Genomic DNA, 15,285 nt, shown 5'->3' with positions numbered 1-15,285 from the left:
GTGACATCTCCAAAACTCAGCAAATCACGCCAAAACAATCTAGATGGATAAACGGCACTACAGGCCACAGAAAAATATTTATGTATGTTTTTGATTTTGCATTGAACTGTCCCTTCACAACATGAAAACACTGTATTTTACGTTTTCATTTCACAGATTGAATGCACTGATTGTTTCAGGTTTGCGTGTGTGTGTCAGTGTGTATGAGAGAGAGGAGGGGCAGTGAGAAATTATGCAAAGATGATGCAGTTGCACAGTTTAAGCAGTAGGGGGCAGTCACACTCCAGGCCTCATCATGGATCTTGAATGGGACACGCTGTCTGTCTGTGCTTTTTTTAAAATCCTTTAGTTCTGTAAAACTTTAAAATGAAATGGATGTAACATTACAAACTTTGTTGCCTTAATCTCCTGCTCACATCACTGCAGTGTACTGTATATATATTTTTGTAATAGCCTGATATAACTGATGGTAATCAAAGGTTCTCAGATTTTGCCAGCCAGCATCTTCATTCATTTCATTTTTGAACTGCACATTGTGGTCCTTACTGCACACTTATGCTCTGAGGTCTTTGTTCGTACTGTACTGTACAACGCAGCCTGTATGTCTCATTAAAGCAGTTAGAAATGTTAACATTTGTCAGGAAAAAATAGAGCATCATTGCTATATTTAGCATGAGTGTTGCTATTTGATCTGAGAAGGCAGCAGTGAGTTTGACACTTTTGCAGAAAACGTGTGAAATGTATTCTCACGTGCTGAAACGAGGGCTCGGGTAGAATATACTTCATATGTAAGCTGGAATTTTTGAGGTTCAACATTATTTGAAAAGGGAATTCTTAAATACCAGTGGCCACAACCAGCACCTCATGGTTTATTAGTGTTTCTGTGATGAAGTGTATTTTTATTTCACTATTTATTAAAATGGACCTGGCTTAATTAATGATGTTTGTGTGTTTATGTTGTGAGTTGAGAACAATTTGTGGTTGGATAATTGTTCTGTAATTAGATTTAATTAGTAAGGATGTATTTATTGAATGTTTACTTAAGTAAAACAAACAAAACAAGCATACAACGTAGTGAAATCAACTTATCTTTTCTTATTAATATAACCTAAGTATATTACTTATATTTAAGTTAATTAAACTTAAAATTTCTATTTTCCAAACACTTTAGCACTAAAGTCTTTTCACTTAAAATAAGTTGAATGAATGTACTGTACAGAGTTTAACCAACTTATTACATTAAGTTTCAAGAGAAAGATAAAAGATGAAAGAGAAATATGATTAGCATATTAATCAAAGAGTGCAAAATTCAGAGGAAAAGGCTCTGAGCAGTGGACATTGTTAAGAGTTCAACTAGGAGGACCCAAATGCAGACAACCGGAAGCAGAGGGGAGAGTTCAAGAGAAATTTAATCAACAAAAGACCAAACAAATACTTACATGAACAGTGCAGGTGAATCCAAAAAAAAAAAACAGGCAGGGAGAAAAAACCAAAAATCCACACACAGGAGAACACAAGGAAACACTGAGGAGCACTGAAACGAGACGAGTGAATGAACCAACAAAGTAAAGAGGACAGGACACAGGTGAGGACAGTCAAAGACAGGTGAAAATAATTAAACACAAAGGGCGGGAAAACAGACAAAACAGGACACACGAGGGAGGGCCAGAAACTACCAAAATAAAACAGGAAATAAACCAACAAAATCCAACACCGTGACAGACATATGATGTACATTTTACTTGACAAGATATTATTTTTTTATTCAGTGTTTAGGCTATACATTTTACAACTGGAGAATGTAGGAATAACAGGCTCTAGATACGTAACCTTGCTGCAGGAGTTACAAGCCGCTGTACTTCCTCTTACATGGCAGATGAGTTGTTTGAATTCTGTGATTTCAGCAGTAGATGGCACTAAATCCTACACACTGGTCCTTTAAGGTATTTAGTTGGAGCAACAACTGTTCTTACTGACAAATATTACAAACAAATTTGATTTCCTTTTACATTTAAATAATCATTGCAAGCCAAAAAATATCATATATATTTATAGATAATTAAAACTTGTATTTTTGCATGAAGTTATTGAGAAAAAATAAGTTGATTCCACTAAATTCTTGAATGTTTTTTTAGTGTGTTTATTGAATGTGCAGTCCATTTGTCCACTTTGCACTTTTTCCCTTTTCAGCTGTATGAACAACAAAAGGAAGAACTATTTCATAACTTGAAAATTAATTTTGAGGACTAATTCATCCCTCCTTAATATCCCTCAACTTTCCAATTACCATTATAGCAGTGGGTTTTATTGGGATTAATCCATCCAAATCGCGTTACGGGCCAATTTCGCATATTGCATCGGGTGGGCTCTCTCCATCAGAACAGGTGCACAATCTGAGATCCTGGAAAACAAGAGGAGCCGGGTGGTTTAACTGGGATCAGAAATCATTAGATTGATGACGCTGCGTCCTGAGCTGAGCGTCTCAGAGTCTCTGGCCTCACAGTCGCTGCTCCTGCACAGCCGGACTTCGTTTGGGCACCATGGACAGCAACAGCACGCCGTTGGAGTGGAGCTCCGGAGGCCCTCAGCCTCCATCCGTCCACCACCCCGAGGCGCTGACCGTGGCGCCCACCATCTTCCCCCGGGTGGGCTACAGTGTACTGTCTTTCCTCATGTTCATCAACACGGTGCTGTCGGTGTTCAACAACAGTCTGGTGATAACCGTGATGCTGAAGAACCCGTCCCTCCTGCAGCCCATGAACGTTTTCATCCTCAGCCTCGCCGTGTCCGACCTCATGATCGGCCTGTGCGGCTCCCTGGTCGTCACCATCACCAACTACCAAGGCTCTTTCTTTATCGGACACGCAGCCTGCGTCTTTCAGGGGTTTGCTGTCAATTATTTTGGTAAGTGGAGTCGTGAGAGAGAGCAGTTTTGTGTTTTATAGACTTTTGAGATCGATTCTGTTCTTGTCTGAGCCTGGGGGTGAATTGTAGACGATAATACACAAAATTGTTTCACTTCACTTAATCTAAGAATGTATTCCCAGGTTCAAAAAACTTTAGACGATCAGAAATAAAATTAAAGGATACAAATGTTATTGCAACTTTTGCTCAAAGTGAATTATGTTCAACAATTTTAAAAAGTGTACAAATAGATGTTGTAAAAGCTACTACAAATGTTTTTTAATTGGTTATGAAACAGTCTCACTTTAATCCTGATGGCTATATTTGAACTACATAAGCAAACAAGACAACTTCTGAAAAGATTGACGATTTCTATTTTATCACTTTTCTTAGTTTCCTTGAAATCAGATGAAACAAACCAGTGTTCACATATTCCAAGACAAACTTACAGCGAACCAGTTAAAAGGAAGAGGGAGGAGATTTTTCTTTGAATAATTTTAACATTTTTGATGTTATATTTTGTATGTTATGGCTGAGGAAATGTGACCACTTTTGTCCACAGGAGTCTCCAAAATCAACACAATATTTAAGTTCCTTGTAGTAGCTTTAAGTTCAGCTTCAATGTAGACTGCGAGCCTTTACAGTGCTGTGTGTCCTAACACCTGTTATGAACTTATTAAATCTTGTCCCTGACAAATATCCCCCATATTATAATAAAAAAAACCTAAAACTAAAACTAATAAACACTAAATTAAACTAGACAATTAAAACTAAACTGAAATGAGCAAATCCAAACTGAAACAAAAATAAAAACGACATAAAACTAAAAACTAATCAAAAACTACAATAACTCTGTTTTACTGTTATCAGATCAAGCAAATGTCAAAAATCTAAATCTGAAAGTCTAAAATCTAAAATAGTTCCTACATTACATCATAATGTAACAATCTATAACTAATATATATATATAAATCTTTGGACACTGGCTCTTTCTAATCAAAAGGACACACATGAGAGTGTTTCCGGTGTCATTTCTATCTTTCAAGGGGTCACTGGTCGAGAAAAAATTAAATATCTTCTGCTCTATGATTAAGCAGCCTCCCAGAGAAAGACCCTGAGATGCAGTTAACATCTCAAGAAAAAGCTGCTCAGTGGACTTCAAGTCTACGATCATTTCTCTTTCTTAGGTCTGGTGTCTCTCTGCACCCTGACCCTGCTTGCCTACGAGCGCTACAACGTGGTGTGTAAGCCACGGGCTGGCCTAAAGTTGAGTATGCGGAGAAGCATCGTCGGCCTGCTGCTCGTCTGGGTCTTCTGCCTGTTCTGGGCCGTGGCTCCGTTATTCGGCTGGAGCTCCTACGGGCCTGAGGGAGTGCAGACCTCCTGCTCTCTGGCCTGGGAGGAGAGGTCATGGAGCAACTACAGCTATCTCATCCTCTACACACTCCTCTGCTTCATTTTCCCTGTAACAGTGATCATCTACTGCTACTCCAAAGTGCTCACATCCATGAATAAGGTGGGCTCGTGATGGATTATGCATATTTATTACACTTTCACACCATTAGTAGCACATTTAAAATTCATACCTCCATTCTCTTCTGTTTGTAATTTACCACCTACAGACTAAAGCAAGTTATTAGCCTTTAATGGGTGTCGAATTTGCTTTCTGCTCGTAGCTGAACAGGAGTGTGGAGCTGCAGGGTGGGCGTTCCAGCCAGAAGGAGAATGATCACGCCATCAGCATGGTCCTGGCCATGATCATCGCTTTTTTTGTTTGCTGGCTGCCCTACACGGTGTTGTCAGTGGTGGTGGTTGTGGATCCGGAGCTCTACATCCCTCCACTGGTTGCCACCATGCCCATGTACTTTGCCAAGACCAGCCCCGTCTATAACCCCATCATCTACTTCCTTTCCAACAAGCAGGTGAGCAGCTAAATCTGCCGTGAAATTGACACAGCAAAGGCTGAGTGTGCACAAAGACAGGAAGGAAAACATATATGCTCATATACTGCAAAAATAAAATATTTGTTTTGACATGAAAAAGCATAGTGTCCAGGACACCTTAAAATTTTAACTTGACCGAATTTGAAAATACAATTAGTTGTCATTTTATAATGAATTTAAACAAATAAACATTTCTAGTCAGATAAACTTCATATGAATTCAGTTGCACTTGAGAAAATGTTTAATAAGCTTTAGGCTTTAGGTTGAACCGACGACTCTTCAGTCATACTGGCAAACCGACAAATTGCAGTTAGTTTAAACCATTTGTTTTAACTTAAATAAGTTAATGTCGGGACGCCCCTGTAGCTCAGTTGGTAGAACATGCGCCACATATACTGAGGCTATCAGTCCTCTACAGCGGCCACCAGTTCTCCCTCTCTCTACCTCACTTCCTGTCATATCTTCAGCTGTCACTATCAAATAAAGATCAAAATGCCCCCCCCCCAAAATAAATCTTTTAAAAAAAGATGAGTTTGTGTCCAGGCTGCATTATAATTTTAGGTTGAGTGAATTTGAAAAAAGTTGAGATAATTTGGTAATTATTTGAAACAGATAAACTGGATATTAATTCAGTTGTTCTTGAGAAAACATGTTCAGGAAGCTTAAGATATGAAGTTGAACCAACAACTCTTTAGTAACACTGATGAACGTTACAAACAAATTTAATTTCCTCTCACATTTTCTCTGTTTGAAAAGTCAGTTCTTCATTTCACACAGAGAGGCTGCAGCTGCTCTTGCTCTTTGTTTCAGTGTTGGCAGAAAGACAAAATGTGAAACTCCAACCAGTGAATTTATTAAATTTAAACTAGTTATAGTGCATAAGTGGGTAGAGACTGAATTCAATATTAAAAAGATATTTCACCCAAAAATGAAAATTCAGTCATTACCTACTCACCCTCATGCTGATTAAGGGTTGGGTTTTATTTTGTTAGTCCACAAAACACTGCTGGAGTTTCACAGGAAAACAGTGTTGCAAACAATAGAAGTGAATGGTGACCAGTTTTCAAATATAAAAAAACAAAAAACAACTGAAAACGAAAGCTGCAAGCAGCGTGGAATAGGCCCTTGCACCCCTGCGCCTCTTGAGGCCTGTGGCGGCTGCAACGGGACGGCGGCTGTTTCATGAGGGGCTGAATTTTCACATGCATTAGTCACCGTGGGAAGGAATTTGATGTCACTATGTCTCCTGATTGTTGCGTTGATATGTTCAGGGTGTGACTGTGGTCAAACATGAAGTCTGGTGCAGATCAGAGCATTTACACCCAAGTTATAGCAATTTCGTGTTTCATGGCGAGACATCAGAAGTCAACGCCATGCCACAGCCACACTGTTCAGTGCTCACCAAATCTTTTAATACCTGATAATCACAGACTTGTCTAGATGGTACACACCCTTTTTGAAGTCAACTGGATTATTTGTGTAGCAAGAGTTTGTTAAAATATGAAAATGGAAAATGCTAAAATTCACTACGAAATTCAAAATGGACGACTTTCTGTTGAGTTTAGCTTATGGGTCCAAGAGACTTTTTTGTGCGTCTGGGTGTGATACATGACCAGTTTTCGTGCATGTCGGTGAAACGTGCCATGGGGAGGGCTGCACGCTTGGCCACGTCCAGCGACGAAACTCATATCATATGTTCAGGCCTGGACTGTCAGTGATCGTGTGAAGTTTCAGGTAGAGGTAGGCAAGTAAAAGCAACTTCCTGAGTTTTGGCAAAACATCGACCTTCGCCACACCATCAGGACCAGGCCATTTAATGATACATTACAGCCTTCACAGTATAGAATCGGCAAGGTCTTATGGCCTTTTGGAATAGATTTGAATTGGATGCCGTCAACATGCTTGGAGTCAAAAGACTTCAAGTTAGAAGAATACATGTTTATAAGTCCTGAAGTGTTTGGAAAGAAGATTCTAGAAATTTAAAGTTTAATTAACTTGAATAATACTGACGGTGTTCATGTGTTTTTATGTCCAACAGTTCCGTGATGCCGCTCTGGAGGTGCTGTCCTGCGGCCGCTACATTCCCCACGGGCCCGCCGCCGTCACCATCAACATGCGCCCCTTGAACAGGAGGAGCCGACTGACTTCCTTGAGCAGGAGCGTCAACACACACAGCAAAGTGTTGCCTCTGTGACTCTCTCCGGCAAAAAAAACAAACAAAACAAAAAAACAAGAAGCTGCCATGGTTGTCAGTGTTTCTTGGTGCCTCATCAAGGACACAGACCTGCACGTCTACAGGCCAGTGCCTCTCAGAAAGGTCTTCACTGTAGCCCAGTGAGAGCAGAGAGACTGAGGGCTGTTATCCAGAAGGTGGACAAAATAAGTGAAAACCGACACACTAATAATGCAGTAATGCGTCTAATAAAATACCAATGTGCTTATTTTGTTCATTTTTTGAGTTGATTCATCTCCTTTTGAGACTAATTTGTTTTGGCTTCTTATTGAATTTCATGATATTGCAAGGTGTTCCTGTAGTTATTGTCCATTCCATTTTTTTTCTCTCGAACAATAAGAGTATTCAGTAAGAAAATTGTTTTATTAATGTGATTTGTTTAGATCAATAAACTCTTACCTTTTTTCATACTGGTGTTTGCAGGTCTGTACTGTATGCATGTGGGAAAACCAGCCAAACAAAAACAGAAAGGAGCCTTTGAAAGAACAGAAAACTGAAATTAATGTTTTGTGAAAAGAAAAAAAGTAGTCCATTTGTGATTCTCCGTATGTATGCATTTTTAACAGGACAAAGCGAGTCAAATAGAGAGACAGACTGTGCGGAAGTGAAACCTTTGACATTTGTTCATAAATAAAATGCACTGGACCTGTTTTCATGTAGTCTGAGAAGATGCTGCCTCCAATCTGAAAGTCACTTAGTTGTTAAACATTTTCCGGGTCTTGGGTAATGCATTGTTCATGGCATGAAATATTGATTTACACAGAGAAGACTCTGAAACCACTTTTGTATCTGGAAGAAATACTCTGATTTTATGTAAGTTATACACATACTGCACTGCACCTCTTCTTATGCAATATTATCCTGTAAATAAATCAATCTCAACAATAGGCAACTCCATCTCATATTATCAGCGCTGACAGCTAGACCGCATAATTTTATTTTATTGTGGATTTCTCGCTGTACAAGTCCTGCTTTTTGTCACCACTCACACTTGCCAGACGTCTGCTGCACAAAATGCACATTATATTTCGTTAGCACTTTACAATAAGGTACACAACATTTTGACTAGTTACCAGGGAACAAATGTGGAATGAATGAGGAACTAACTGCTAGTGAACCAGTAGTTAATGAGTAATCATTTTTAAGAGTTTCTAATGATTTGGTAATGATAAGTTAATGATTAGTTAATTACGTAATCAGGGAGGAACGAATAATTCCTTCCCTAATAATTCCTCATAGAGGAATAAAAACTAGACAAAATTACTTATTCATTACTAATTACTTACACATTAGTTACCATTTTTGTGTCCCCCAAAGTAAAGTGATGCATAATACTGAGTAGTTACTAAGTAGGCTCTCATTGAATTATCATAATCTCATAATTATTCACTCATTTTTTTGTCCCCTAAAGTAAGTCATACATAATTCTGAGAGTTACTAAATAGTCCCTCATTACATTATCATTATCTGATGATTACTTACTTTTTTTTTCATTCCCCTAAAGTAAAGTGGGACATAATACTGAGTAGTTATTAAGTAGTCCTTTATCACTTCATCTTAATTTTACAATGACTTCCTCATTTTGTGTCTCTTAAAGTCGTGTCATACATAATATTGAGTAGTTAGTAAAGTTGTGCATAACACTGAGTGGTCACAGAGTACTGAGTCATTACTTCATCACTGCCTGTCCATTAGTTACCCTCTTTATGCCCCTTCAAATAAAGTAGTGCCTCACACTGGGTTATTACTGAGTATTGAATCATTAATTCATGATTGTTCATTAACTGATTAGTTACTAACTAATTATTATACAACATCAAAGGCAAGTAATCCAAAGTATATGTATAAGTTGTGGCATCTTGTAATGTTGCCTGTATTTCTGCAGTGCATACAGGGATAGTTTTTCTCATACACACCTGAGTGAATACAGGATTTACTCAGCACAATTATGTATCAGTTTCAGGGAAATTGACAGTATAATATGCTTTTCCTCAGAATACATAAGGATGACACAGTACGTTTGAAAATAAGTTCTGCAAACCCACAAATCAAAAATACGGGAAATTTTGGCTGCACTTGTTTTGCAAGCCTAATGCACAGCTCACCTTGTGCTTTTAACAATGGGGAGCCAGTCAGGCAGTAAAAGACTTTCATTTTTCTTGCCTGGCCCGCTCTGTGGTCTGCCTCCTTCTTATTTGTGTTTTTTTTTTTTTTTTTTTTGTATTTTCTATCTCTATAGACAGTTCAGAGGGGGGATTAGACAGTTCAGAGAAGGATGACATAATGACAAAGTCTCTGAGCCCGAGTCAAACCCAGGACATTGTGTCTTATGCAGCAAACACGTCTGAGCCTTCACTGAGTTCCCAGAAATGAAGATTAATATGCATCACTGAATAAAGATGAATTAAAAGGACACAATTATTGAAAGCTTTAACTGTTAAGTTAGTGCTGGCAATGAGCATCATGAATCTTTGGTTTGATTAAATTCACTGTTCGATATTTGGTGATTTGATCTGAGAAGGATATTTATTGATTTACTTTACTTCATTTCACTGATGTGCTTTATAAAATTGGTTTATATGTTTGTTTTCGGGAGCAATGATTTGATTATGTTAATTAAACCAGAATTCCTTTCAGCAAACTGATGGACCTATTGCTTTGTCTCATGAGCAAGTCAAGGAGCACTATTCCTTCTCCTTTGTGAGTCTTTCCTCCCCAACAGATCAGTCCCTCATTGGTCAGAATGAAATCCAATCAGCCAATCTCTGGCACATCTGATATAAGAACTACAAACGTCAAGAGAGAGTTCATTCTCCCTTTGACTTTGTTCTCCGCTGTGTTTTCTGTAGCCCACTACGCCTACAAACTTAATTTGAGAGGAACAATTGTGCGCACATTTGTGATTTCTATTAATGCTGGTAAACCAGGTTAGTGGTAGGTGTTTTCAAACACGTTCTTTGATTGGTTTGAGTTTAGTGATAAAAATAGTCGGGATGAATTCAAGTTTGATTGCTTGTTCCCTCCCACTTGTTTGGCACCCTTGATGTAAATATTGTAAACAGCAATCTGATTCTAAATAGAGAGTTTCTCATTTGCTCTTTTGCCTCACTTCTATTTTAGCAAGTTGCTTATTATGTTGTCTCAGTTTTCAGTGTCTTAAAATATTTACAGTTGATGAACAGTTTCTTCGGTCTATACATAGACCTGACGTCTATGCTAAAGCGCGGCTAAATTTGGACTGTTAGTGAAAGTTTAGCCCAGCCATCAATTAGATATATATAAATGTATATCCAGTGATATTTTTCATCCTCTAAAATGTGTGAATAATAGCCTGTTGTCACTTTGGACCCACAATAAGACACCCACCTGCCTGGATGAAGTATTGAACCCACCCATCCACCACATCTTCTTGCCCATTTAAGCATTTTTGCTGCTCCTTATAATACATACCTTAAGTACTTGTACTGTACATGTGTGTTAGGCTACAGCAGGAGGTGCAATTATTTTATTTTACATGAATCACTTCTCCCATTACAATGTCCAGGAAGTTGGCAGCACACAGCTTATATAGTTTCTATAAATATGAACTATAAAATCATAAAATGTCATAAATTTATGCCATTTTATATGTATGAAACATTAAATGCATTGAAGTGACGTCTTTGGGCAGACAATTTTCACCTACCAGTGAAAAACCTCCACACGAAACCTGCAACAAATGACAGTTTTTTCTGACACGTTGATGCTGTTTCAACTGGTTGAAAAGAGGGCGAAAAGACGTTCAGACCAAATATCAACCAATGAGACATCAACTTTAACTTGGGGCTGCGGAGGGCGAGGTGAGGTGTTTGCAGCCAGCAAGCTCACCACTAGATGCCACTAAATCCCACACACTGGTCCTTTAAGAGACATTTGATCAGTCTAATATGTCGGATGGTCAGGAGGAAACTGTATTGTGCTGATCTAATCCCAGATTTGGCATAGTCCATAAGCTTGTGCACATTTGAAGCAAAGAGTATTTCACACTTTATCTCCAAACAGGATTACACAGTGTCATGCTATAATCCAGCAGCATGGCTCCCTTTATTTCCTGAGCCAACTCAAGTACTCCCAAGTCATCCATCTGGCATGCTTAATGCAAAGCTTTTAACCTTTGTCAGGTACTGTATGAAATGAAATGGACAGCTGTTCACTTCACACACACACAGACATATGCACATCCTAGTGCCATAATAATCATCATTATTGCATTTCAGCTCTGAGCCCCTGTTCGACTTTTTAAAGCTATGTGTCAGGATCGAGACAATGGTGACGTAACTGCTTTTCAATTAACAACCACCCCTTTTTTTTTTTCCAGTTGTCTATGCTGTGAATACACAGCACCGTTTTTAATGAATGTGAACAGTGAGGACTCCCAGGTGACCTGCTGCTGCTGTGGAGTGATAATGAAAAGGGCGGATACTTTGGTGTAATTTGTCCGTGCTGCAGGTTCACTCTTTAATATTATTCATTCAGTGGAGAGTCGAGCGACACGGGCTCGCTGCGTGTTCGGTCAGCGCAGACAGAGTGAAGACACAGAACTAAACATGTTGACTCCTTGAACCCGGAGATGAGAGGCGAGCCTGCACCTGCATGGGACTCTGGGAACGGCACCGTTTGGGAGGAATACACGGACATCGTCTTTGTGGTGGCAAACAGCTTGATCCTGTTGATCACGTCCGTTGTTGGGATTGCGGCAAATATTTTTGTCATTCTGGCAGTTTATAATCAAAAAACCCTGCAAACGTGGAATAATGCACTGGTGGTGAATCTCGCAGTTATAGACATTCTGCGATGTGTAATTGACTGCCCCATTCTCCTAACCATCGTCATGACTGTGTATCAAAAAGGACATGCAGACGAGTTGATCTGCAACACACAAGTGGCCTCTTTCTCTTTCAGCTGCTGCATCCAGCTGGTGACGCTGGCCTGTATAAGTGCAGAGAGATATCAGGCCATTGCACAACCCTTCAAAACGAGTGAAAGGCGAAGGCGGATTATGGTTCTGATACCTGCCACATGGACGTTGGCTATTGTGGTGGCTGTTTTTTGTCTGATATTTATGAAGGACTCGCCCGTGCATGTGAGATGCAAAGGATCACACAGAGACACATCCTCCTCCTATGACACATTTGGGCTTTACATGTTGTTTCCACTTTGGGCAGCTTGCTTTGCTGTCATAATTGGATTCTATAGTCGCATATTTCTGCATGTGAGATCACACAATCGCAAAATATTCGACAAAGGAACTGATCCTCCTCCAAAAAAAGACAAAAAAGAAGAGGTGCAGCAGAAAGGAGAAACCACAGCTGTAGAAAATGGGCACGCAAAACCAGAACAAAACCAGACCTTGAGCGAAAGCGTTGCTCAGGTGGAACCGGTACCACAAGCTGAACCAAATTCATCCAAGAAAGATTCAACAGCTGCTCTACTGACCCCAACAAAAGCTCCGCAGTGTGTCACAGAGAATAAAACAGAATTAAAAAACACACTGAAGATAACCGACTTGGAAACAGAACAACCCTGCTCTCCTCCTGTGATGCAGGTTGTAGCGCAGACTGAGGAAAAACCTTTTAAAACAGAGCAGTCCAATCCCTGTGCCAAGAAAGTTGAAGCAAAACCATCAAATGGAGATGCTGCTGCTAGTGTTAAGAGCTCAACCACAAATCCGCAGAAGGTGTCAAGCAATTTTGACACAGAAAAGCCGTCCAAAGAGAGAGTGAAAATTGACAAAACACCCTCTGAAATGAAAGACACTGGGCCCCATGTTCCATCGTCCGCACAGTCAGAAAACCCTGAATCCACTTCTGCTTTACTGATTGAACCAAAACAAGCAAAAAACGACAACAGAGGAGAAACACTGGCTGTCGCTACAGTAGATCAAGTGTCTTCAGTACCTCCAGTCTCAAATAATGTCTCTGAAACAGAGGCTCCAAAACAAACTGTGGAGATGGAAGGGGCCGTTTGCATGATGCCTTCAAAGGCAAACAGAGAGAGAGTGAGCAAAAAGAAGGAGAGTAAGATGGCCAAACGTGCTGGCTACATAATTATAACATTCCTCTTATTCTGGCTGCCACTGATCACGACCATCCTGGTGAATTTTATTGTTGGCAACAACAAGAAAACACAGGTAAGTCGTTTTGGAGGTAAGGATGCGACTTTAACTGGCAGTTGTAGAAGGTGAATAATTGTCTCTTATACTGTAGCGCACAGCAGGGACTCACTCAGTAACTCACTTTGAGGTGTCAAAAATGATGTCAGAAATTGTGTTCACCAATTTGTTAAAAACGGTTTTAGTGAGCTCCTCTGCTTAGTCAAGATAATCCATCCACCTGACAGGTGTGGCATAGAGAGATGCTGATTAAACAGCATGATTTTGACACAGGTGTGCCTTGGACCCGGTGGGACTTACCATGAGGCAAAAGTAGGCCATTGCCTTAGGACCCAAGGGCCCCATTTATTTATTTATTTATTTTTACCTTTCACTGTCTAAAAATCCAAACACTAAAATGGCATCAAACTGCTTAATTCATGAGTGTCTCAGGCCAAGTCTCTTACTCTAACTCTAACCAATCACTCCTCAGGCCTAAACCGAACCAACCTAAACAATGAGCAAAGACACAAAAACAAAAACAATGAGCAACAAGCAAGGAGCACTGGCCAATCAGAGGCAGAGTAGGGTGGGTCATCATGACTGTGCCCCCCTGGGAAAGGAATTTTGTTGTCTATGTGAAATAGCCCTGTTTTTAAGATAAAATTGCACATTTATGTCCCTTTATTGTGATAAGTCCAAGGCACAGCTGTGCAATAAGCATGCTGTTTAAAGGGACGGTTCATCCCAAAAATACTTATTTTTCTTCTTACTTGCAGTGCTTTTTCTCCATCTAGATAGTTTTGGTGTGAGTTGCCAAGTTCTGGAGATATTTGCAAGATGTCTGCCTTCTCTCCTATATAATAACAGCAAGTTTCTCAAGATAATCCACAAATCCTGTTGAGAGAAGTTTCATACTTTTCTTTCTAGTAGGAAAAAAGTACTCCAATAGTTTCTACTACAGAAAGAAGATAGTAGGGAAAAAGTAGTTCCTGCATGAAACTGCTCACAACAAAATCTGTAATTATCTTGAGCAACCAGGTCATGATTTATGGACCTGAGACACTGGTGTTGAATTTTTCAAATGTATTATTTGGCGCTTTGAGCACCACAGGCTGAGCATCATTTAGTCCCATTACATTTGATAAAAGGCAGACATCTGTTCGGCAGATATCTCCAAAACTCTGCAACTCACACCAAAACTATCTAGATGGTGATTAACACTGCAGGTAAGAGAGAGAAAATATGCACTTTTGTTTTGGGGTGAACTGTCCCTTTGGGGTCAGCATGTATACCACACCTGGATTTTAACAAATCTGTGAACAAAATATGAAATAAATAACCATTTTGACTGCACAGAAGAAGTCTTAGTTTTCTCTGACTCATGAAAAATGGGGACAAAAATAATGTTCTACAGGTTGATGGCTGTTACACAAACTTTACCTAATGCTCTCTCACACTTTTTACTTTTCTGTTATCTTTGCAGATAGCGGTCTTCTGGGACGTGGAGATTCTGTCGGTCTCTGTCGCCTGCATCACATCACTGAGCGACCCGATCATATACGCTGCAGTGAACCCTCAGTTTCGGACAGAGTTTTATAGGCTTAAAAGCAGACTTCAATCCATTTTCAATAAGAAATGATAATATTCCCACTTCTGTATACCTAGACTACACACTAGACCAAATGACCATATTCAATATTCTCTATGTAACTGAATAATAAAATGGTTAACATTTGCCTAGTCATTGTTCAAATATGAATGAAATTAAACCCCAGACGTCAAAGTGTGAATTTTATTTGGATATAGGAGACCTATTATTTTATATGCTGCTGCGTTATATTAGATTTTATGCAGGCTGACGTCTCAGCAGTTACTCAACACTGCAGAGCAGAGGCGCTGCATGCTGTGAGATGCAGCCTGGACCGACGCAATCAGCTCAGCGGGAGGCCGCTGCTGAGTCTTCTGTCAAACAATCACCGAGGCCTGCTTGTCTGTCTCCAGGGACCCTGCAGTCAGGACCCACCACTGGGCCCGGTCAGGTCCTCACATGTCCTCAATTATTATCTCATCCT

The 15,285-nt window shown here is 39.7% G+C and overlaps 2 protein-coding genes across 2 annotated transcripts; both read left to right on the top strand.

Annotated features, from left to right (window-relative positions):
• The first annotated feature begins 2,140 nt into the window (after positions 1-2,140).
• On the top strand, positions 2,141-7,916 carry LOC146316896 (parapinopsin-like). The gene is made up of 4 exons (XM_084734439.1): positions 2,141-2,904; positions 4,092-4,420; positions 4,581-4,826; positions 6,886-7,916. Exons 1-4 carry the CDS (start codon positions 2,541-2,543, stop codon positions 7,039-7,041), a joined length of 1,095 nt encoding a protein of 364 aa, XP_084590565.1. The 5' UTR covers positions 2,141-2,540; the 3' UTR covers positions 7,042-7,916.
• Positions 7,917-10,915: 2,999 nt separating this feature from the next.
• Positions 10,916-15,249, top strand: LOC146316895 (uncharacterized). The gene is made up of 2 exons (XM_084734388.1): positions 10,916-13,253; positions 14,701-15,249. The coding sequence occupies exons 1-2, from the start codon at positions 11,690-11,692 to the stop codon at positions 14,850-14,852; spliced, it is 1,716 nt and encodes a 571-aa protein (XP_084590514.1). The 5' UTR covers positions 10,916-11,689; the 3' UTR covers positions 14,853-15,249.
• The last annotated feature ends 36 nt before the right edge of the window (positions 15,250-15,285 follow it).

The sequence above is a fragment of the Lutjanus erythropterus genome, chromosome 13, assembly GCF_056507025.1.
Source record: "Lutjanus erythropterus isolate fLutEry1 chromosome 13, fLutEry1.hap2, whole genome shotgun sequence".
NCBI classification, from domain to species: domain Eukaryota; kingdom Metazoa; phylum Chordata; class Actinopteri; order Lutjaniformes; family Lutjanidae; genus Lutjanus; species Lutjanus erythropterus.
Note: the sequence above shows the minus strand (reverse complement) of the source record. Positions and strands in the feature narration are given on the sequence as shown.